At 48.7% G+C, this 8,557-nt stretch overlaps 1 protein-coding gene across 1 annotated transcript in view; it reads right to left on the bottom strand.

Moving 5' to 3' along the window:
* Positions 1 to 776: 776 nt before the first annotated feature.
* LOC131267468 (ankyrin repeat domain-containing protein 29) overlaps positions 777 to 8,557 on the bottom strand; it is a 132,081-nt gene continuing 124,300 nt past the window's right edge. Inside the window, exons 4-7 of the mRNA XM_058270354.1 lie at positions 7,957 to 8,055; positions 7,081 to 7,179; positions 1,324 to 1,521; positions 777 to 1,220 (exon numbers count right to left, since the gene is read on the bottom strand). Coding sequence (XP_058126337.1) covers positions 777 to 1,220; positions 1,324 to 1,521; positions 7,081 to 7,179; positions 7,957 to 8,055 — 840 coding nt within the window. The remainder of the gene's footprint in view (positions 1,221 to 1,323; positions 1,522 to 7,080; positions 7,180 to 7,956; positions 8,056 to 8,557) is intronic.

Here is an 8,557-nt window from a genome sequence, read left to right as displayed (position 1 = left end):
TAACAGAGTGCACTAACTTCCGGAATACACGGCTTTGATGCTAGGTCTTATCTATCTATCTATCTATCTATCCATTTTACTTGCCATTCGATGCTATCGCTGGAAAGCGCGGGTTCTACGGACTAAAGGACTCTATTCTACACGAACGAGGGGCAACAACTCCGGGTTCCGACAGACATTCCATTCCAGCCAATAATATTTTGTCTCGAACAGCACTAACCACCAGTACACGCCGTCCGACGATGACATAAACGACTTTCCCGAGCAAGTTCGCTCGCGGAGGGCGAAAAGTTACACGAAACCAACTTTTACAAGGTACTGATGACACTGACATTGGGAGATGGAAACTACACTATACGTTTTAGGACGACGCCTACTACTCTTGGCATAGTTTACTCTCGTTTGAGGGAAGAATGATGTAATTAATATCAGTTCGGAAAGTTTGCACTATTCCCTAGGAGGTCGTTAAGCGCGATACGTTTTCTAGGTTAGACGGTTATGTTTCGGTTCGAGAAACCTTTGTGCAAATTTTTTGAGCAACGTTACGCAAGTTTTTGGCGAGCAGAGTTAAATGTGATAACATTGAAAGAGATGTTGTTGGATAGGATTGTATCTGTGCCGAGTTCTGAAATCGCTAGGCGACGCAAGTAATCTAACCTTACCGGACTAAAATAGTTTCTTCAACTCGATAAAATATTAAATAACAAGAATTTGGAGGGAATTGAGTGTCGAATTTTAAAAAAGTGCAAGGAAAGGAACCCCTCGACTGACGACGTTTAGCTCGTAATGGCTACCGACGACGAGGAGGTCGTCTTTGGAGGACATCCAACACCCGCCGCACCAGCCGGTCCTCCCTTCGCCGCCCCGGGACCCGGGTTTGTATTGATCGGAATCGATCGTTTGTAGGTGGTACCATTTCCACCCCCGCCCGTTTGTTGTTGCTGCTGTTGATCGCGTTCCTTCAGATACTGGTACACTGTGGCGTACTTCTGCTGGCGGGCCAACTGGAGCGCGGTGAAACCGTCGAGATTTTTGGCTGCACAATCACATCCGGCCGCCACTAGCTGCTTTACGATCGGCAAGTGTCCGAACATGACCGCGGCATGCAGCGCCGTTTCGCCGTTTTCCAGCAGTCCCAGATTCGGTCGGAACTTGAGCAGCTCGTGCACCACCGAACTGTGACCTTTGTGGGCCGCCTTGAACAGGGCCGTTGCACCATCCTGTATTCGTGCGTGCGTGTTGAGAGACGGAGGGAGAGAAAGAGAGACACAGAAACTGATAAGTGATTACAATCGGGACATAAAACCACCAGTTCGTACTTACACAGCGTACCGCGTCGACGAAGGCGCCATTGTGGAGCAGGATTTTGACGATGTGGTCGTGTCCCATCTGAGCCGCTATCCACAGCGGTGTCGCGCCATCGTTCCGGGGTGCGTCCGGGTGGGCACCGGCGGCTAGCAGCAGCTTCAGCACCAAGCTGTGTCCATTTTGGGCCGCGATGAACAGAGGTGTGGCCCGATCCTGACGAAACGAAAACGATGATAGTCAAAACGAGTTCAGACATTTGAAAGCATGTAAATAACGAAAGCTGCGCACGAATTAAGGACATTACGTGAAGCAACACTGAGTTAGAACGATAATTTAAAACCATTAAATGAATCTGATACGGCAGTATATAGTAGCTAGAACGATGCGTTGAGCATCATACTTTGCGTTTTATGACTCTGCGTGGTTGCGAAAGAAAGTCCCCAACACGCAACGAACTCAACTCCGACATGAAAATGATTTCTTGCAAACGTCGAGGGAACAGTTCACGCGGCTAGAATAAAGGCAGCGGGATGCAAAGCAGGGACTGAAGGGAAACAAAGTGTCTCTAGACCGACGTAAGCATAAGCATAACCATTAGCGCGAGCAAGATCATTAGGCGGCACTGACGGACGACGGATTTTTGTGGTTATTTATGCACCGGCGGAGAAAAAAAGGGCGTCGAAGACCTCAAGTGTGACCTGCAACATTCTTGTGGAAATTGCAGAAAACCTCCCGCTTGCCACGAAGACGCGGACGATCGGGCCCAGTGTTCGGGAAGCGGAAGTCGAGGGAGTTTCGGTTGTAAATCAACCAATTTACAGTTACGAACCTGACCTAAATCCCTTCCCGAGAACTTCTATAAATTACCGCACACAAACAAAACCCGGACAGATGATGATGACGGCGATGGGGAGGATGATGAGGAAAAGCGTTCGCACTCTCACACTCGCGCCCTCGCGTCAAAAGCCAATAGAGTGCTGCGAGAGATTGGAGAGCCGCAAGCAAAACCGCAACCCATCGTCGAGGAACCCGCCGCCGATGGCGTGAACTACTTCCTCGGCGGTTCGCCCTCGCTTCCCTGCCCAAGAATGAAACCGGGGGTCACTTCAGGTGGAGGGGGGTAGGGGTCCAAATTAATCCCGCCGGCAATGGGTTTCCTTCTCAGGGAGGAAAAAAGCACACGGTTTCCATTCTGACCACCGCCATTCAGCGCCATCTTTCGCACGGAGACTCCGTCCGGCGGTGAGTGGCAGTGAAAAATGCCGCACCTCAACCTTTCCATAATTCTTGCCAATGGTTTGCGGGAAGACTCGGAGGACTCTCTCCCTCCTTCCCTCCTCTCGCAGGACAAATCCAACTGAACCGCAACATTTTGCACAACCTAAGATGTTTAAAAGAAAAAAAAACAAGCTCCCAAAAGGTAGTTAAGACCCCCATTTCGAGGGCGATATCTTTTGGGATATCTGAAAGGTCGTCCTCTCGGTTTTTACTTTGTCTCCTCCTGCGACCACCACGGCGGCGGTGGATCCTTCGCGCCCGGGTTGACTTTCTAACCTTCCCCCCCTCGGGTTTTCTCGGAAGGAAACGGCAATCGTGCAAATTATGTTTTTGCCCTCCCGTTGCCGAGCTGAGCCGCGACCTACTTCCTTCAACTGGTGCATCTGCTCCTCCGTTTTTGGGAAAGCAAAAACAAAAATGTACCCTTTTCAGATAGGATCGATCTGTGTCAGTTCCGAAAGGACGGGTTTTTGTTTTTTTTTTGCTGAATCGTTGAGGTTGTTCCGCGCGATGTTATTGCATCTGTGCGTGGCGTAAACACGTGTTTGGGAATGATGCGACGACTGGTGTGGTGGTGGTAAACATCTGTCGGCAATATCATATGCAATAAAAGCAACGAGTGCATCTTGACATCCATTTTATTGAGTGACGTACTTCGAAAAAGAAAATGATGACATTTCCCAAAAAACTGAGTTTAATTTGAAAGAGTTTTAAATGTTTCCCTTCAAGATGAGAAAAGAAAACGTTACTCAAGACTGTATTATATATCGGCAAAAAACATTTCTTCCTTGATTTATATTTTCATTTGACAATCGACACTTCAGAGACGTTATATATTTCTATGAAATAATATCTCATTGGCACCTGCGCCCCCCGTGTTCACGTGCCGCTTTCCCCATCTTCAGGGAGCAATTCGGAGTCCGGCGGGAATTTGCCAGCGCGCCAGGAAGCTCCTGCCTTTCCGCCAGTGCATAGAACTTCTTGCATCGCCGGCCTTTTTTACGTTCTATTAAACAAAAATTCCATTAAAATCTAAATTGTCCACATGCATCATTTATCTTCATTTCATTAGAATTGTATAAGGTGCAGGCTTCTGCCCGGTTTATGGCCCGCCTTTTTGCATCATGGCTCCGAAGTTCTCGGTTGGAGAACGCAGAATCCGATCCGACGGAAGGGAATGGGAACACACTCCCAGGGCAAACTAATTTTCACTCCGAAGCCGGTGGCCACGTCCGGACAGTCGCATCGGCCGCATCGGAAATGAAATCCAATCCGAATTTTCCCTCTCTCCGCCGGCAATGACGACGACGACGGCGACGTTCGTTGCCTAGCACACCGAAAAACACAACCACTCCGACGATGATAGGGAAGGTGGAAGAAGAGACTACTCTACATTCCCCGCCATTCACTGGCCACGTGCTCCCAAACCCCCTTGTTTTTCCGCCAACTTCCCGGGAGGGTTCGTTGCTTACGCTGGCCGTCGTTCAAAAGTCAACGTTGATTACAATGTTCACGGTTTTAACAAGGGTACACGCAACCAAGCAAATGATGCCTCCGGCGGCAGGGACGATGGATAGCCGGACGCCATGTCCCTCAAAGTGGGAAACGGAAAAGCGGAGATTCTGAAGCATGTCAAAATAAAAATATCAAAAGACCCGTGTACAAAAACCCGGAGCGAAGGGTACACAGCACTTTGGAAAATGTCGGTCGGTGCGTCTTAATCATGTAATAAACTCATAAACAGGCGTTGCTAAGAAACCAGCCCAAACCCTGCTGGGACCGGGAAACTATCCGCAACAAACTCTAACGAAGGGAAGCTGCCGGTGTTGGGATGTTGGATTCTTTTCGTCCGTTCGTTCCTTTTCCGGGGAATTTGACGATCTGCCAGCGGAGTCACGGGTACGGTGCGGCCACATAAAGCGGGAAGTATGAAAATTAAACGAAAAAAAAACACACACACACACACAACCTCCGGGGGAAACTATTCCATGGCTAAATCTTTTTGGCCAGTTGGATTATGATGTTGGAAATTTTTATGATTTGTAAGCATACCGTCGCCGCGTTTGGCACACGATGGGGCATGTCGTTAACGGCTTTGGAATGGTTTCCGTTCCCGTGCGTGCCGTGATCGAATCGAGCCGAATCGAAAACTACCATTTTAATGCGTCCGTTGATGCAATAATCGTAATCGGGAACGCGCCGTGTTTCTCGGCTTGTTGCAAACTAATATCGGGGAATTTTATTACGCAAACGAATTGATTCAATCATTCGGGGAGTAAATTTACTGCAACGTCTCAATTGAGGACATCTGGAAGACGAACGACCCTCTGAATGAGTCATTGGATAAACACGAGAAATATAGTGGAATTTCGTATTCAGAGGAATTTATTATTAAACTCACTCAACATTTTTCAACTGCGTAAAGTACTGTTATGTCTTAAAAAGTAGTGCAACTAGTGTTGTGCTTAATGAATCTTTTGGCGAGATTCATTCATACCAATCGTTCACCTAAGATTCATTCCGATGGATTCATGAATCTTTGCGGATTCCAATCTTCAAAGCTTGGTGAATCTTTCGAAACCTTAATGAATCTTCATGAATCTTTCATGGATCTGTCACGAATCCCCCGATTCTTTCATAGGTGTGGACAATGCGACAAAAAAAAGGATCCCTCAACCCATTTTTGGCTGGTGACTTTTCATCTGTTGAGGTGTCTTTAAGATTCATGAACTTCTCTACGAAAGATTCATGAATCCCTAGAACGTAGAGAATCAAATCAGCTTCATGAATCTGAATCAGATTTACACAACTCTAAGTGCAACGTATCTTTAAATTAATACCTCTTTTTAGTACTTCTTACTCATCCTCATCCTTAACCCACCATAATAGTTCGGTTAAGTTTTCCGGGCGCCGGGCCATTTATCAAGCGGATTTTCCTTTCCATCGCAGTGGACCGTTTTTAATCCGACTTGTAACACACTCAGCCAGCACGAAACGGCCAGTCGCGAGGGGCATGACATGTTAATTACTCGTTACCCAAACACGCTGCCACGTTCCCAGAACTTTCTTTAGAACTTCTGCGTGCTGATGAATTTATGGATGAGCGACAGCTTCGCGCACTTTGCCGCCTCCGGAAGCGAGGAGAAAGTGTTTTTCCCGGCCGACCGGGGTCGGGTCGGGTCGGTTCGATTGCGCACCACATGGCCAGCTTCCCATCAGGCGGCTGCTGATGAGTCTCATTGGAACGCGCGCCCACTCCCACTGAAGGAACGAAATGAACCGGAAAACGGTACAAAATATGGTAGCATATTTTACTTTCCCTTCGCTCGGGTTGGATTAAATATCCTCCTTAGATAATCGGTTCATATGATGCCGTCGCCATCGGGGAACGCAAGGCCGAGGGTAATGAGACGCAGCACCCCGGAAGAGTGCGGTGCACGACGTGCAAAAGCAATTTCTGCCCATTAGGAGGACTTTAATGAAGTAGAACGTTAATTTTTAATACACTCCTTGCAGCCATCGTTTATTCGCCCCGCTAAGAAGCGCGTTCGCCAATCTTCCGCGCTATAAAACGGCTCTCTCTCGCTTCGACTTCGACATGAACATGCAGCACTTTGACAGGAACACGATCGATCGTTCCGATCAAAGGACATGGGGCGGCCCCGCGGACACGAAAAAAGGGGGGCGCGCGCAAGGATGGAAAACGAGCGCATCAAAAGCTGATACATAATCTTCGACATCGTTGTCAGAACTTTTCCGACCGGTGAGTGTGTGTGAGTGTGGATGTGTTTATTCCGCTTCTTTTCGTGCGATTCCGCTTGCATTTCTTCGGTGCCACCTCACCCCACGCTCTCCTGCGCCACTTGAAATCCTCTCCAAACCAATACTTAAACCAACGTTCGCCTCCGGCAGCCGAAAGAAGCTCATTCCCCGCCTACCTTCCTACATAAAGTACCGCCGTAGCCGTAAGACGTTGAACATCGGTTTTTTTTTTATGATCCACCCCGACCACTCTCCCCCTCTTCCTGCCTCTCACCCTTTTCCAAAGGATCGTTTATCCCTTCGGCTCGCGGGTGCGCGCCCCGAAAAAGGAGTAAATTAAACACCAATCATGGCCCCGTCGAACGAACGCTGGTGCTGTGTGGTGGTTTTTTGACGAGAAAATCCTTGATTGAATTTGCCGTACACCCCCTCCCAAAACCCTCCTCCCTCCAAGGACCTTCCCGGAACTCGGGCAAACGCGCGGCGGAAAGAAATTTCCAGCGCCATCAAAAACATGAATTTCTCCGGCTTCTTCGAGAAGCGAAGCAAAGTGACGTCGCCGTCGTTCACCATTAACCAACCTCCCTCCCTCCCTCACCCCTTCCTGGGGACGATTTCCCCCACGGTGGAAAGTTATTACCTTACCCTTGCGGCCCCCAAGCGTTACCAGCAGGTTTCTGGAAGTAATCCGAGGTGAAATAATGAAAACTAATTACGGAACCCCGAACTCACCTTCATGCAGGCGTGCACGTTGGCCCCGTGGCTCAGCAGCTCGCTCACCATCGCCTCGTGACCGCCCTGGCAGGCGACGAACAGTGGCGTTCCTCCGTCCTGCGGGAGCGGCCAACACCGGAAACAAGATCCAAAGCGGGGGCCGGGGGGGAAAGAAAAACATCCACAGGACACGGCCACGGTGAAGGATGAATGAAAGCGACGAAAAAAAAATGGGAGAAAGAAATGGGGATTGAGTGAGAAAAACAAAATGTATGGTGAAAAATGACACAAAGAAAACCGGTAGGAAAAAAACAAACCTTCATCAACCGGAAAGTGAGTTGAGGTGGCGAAAGGATTTAATTAAAATAAAAATGTGTCCTCTCACACCTGACCAATCCGGGGGACCAGGAGCTGGAAGGCCCGTTGAAGCGGAAAAGCGTACGCCGCAAGGTCTTTTGTGTGTGTGTGGACATCTTTTACTTTGAATATTAGTTCCTTTTTTTTGTGCTTTGGCGATTTATTCTCCTTTCGCAAAAGGGCAACTCAACAATGAGTGGCAATCTTTTGATATTCGCCATGAAAGGCGAGAGGGATTCAACTTTGCACAATATTGTCCTAAGCGGAAAGCCATTCGGACGTCACGCGATCGACTCATGCACACACACACACACACACACTCAGGCCGAGGGATTGTAATTAATTTTTCCGTTTAGATCCTTTCACATTCACTCATTTTTTCCAATTTAAAAAAATCCTTTCGCCTCCCATCGCCCCCCCGCCGGCTCGGGATTTACTTTTCCGGGATGGATTGTGGGGGGAAAGTGTATATAAAATAAAATTAATAAACTGGCCACACCGCGCACCTCCGGTGGAACGTTCTCCCAGCTCACTTACCACGGACGAGCAGTCGACGGGCGCTCCGGCCTTCAGCAGTATCCTGGCAACGTCAACGTAACCACCCTGTGCTGCGAAGAATAAAGCCGTGGTTCCAGTCTGCAAGTGAAGGGAAGCGAGAGAGAGAGAGAGAAGTGCAAGATAGGTTAGTTTTGTTTCCCATTTCGAAATTTCTTATATTCCTCGAATCATCTTTCCACTCGGTCGGTGGTGAACCTTGCGGGAAAACTCGATCCCGCTGATGCTGTTGTCGTTTGTTGCAACGGACGGGGGCGGGGGGAAAAGAATGCAGATGCAAACAGGACCAATTTGATGCGCGAAACCAAGGGAACCGGACGCGAACCCTAATGTTCCCAAAGGGGACCCGCCGTTGCGCACCAACACTTTTTCTGCGGCGCTTTATGCTTTATGCTAGGATTCCCATCCATCTACGTCGAGCGTGAGAGAGACAGAGGGATGAGTTAGATTAGTGCCGACGAGAAGGAGTCCTCTTTCCGGACGACGCGTGTTCATCATCCCGAAAACAACTCGCCAACTGCGATGACAAAAGGGTCAAAGTAAAAATTTATTTTCATTTCTCCCATGGCGACCGGGAACGAAC

The sequence above is a fragment of the Anopheles coustani genome, chromosome 2, assembly GCF_943734705.1.
Source record: "Anopheles coustani chromosome 2, idAnoCousDA_361_x.2, whole genome shotgun sequence".
Lineage (NCBI taxonomy): Eukaryota > Metazoa > Arthropoda > Insecta > Diptera > Culicidae > Anopheles > Anopheles coustani.
This window is presented reverse-complemented; position numbering and strand designations above follow the sequence as displayed.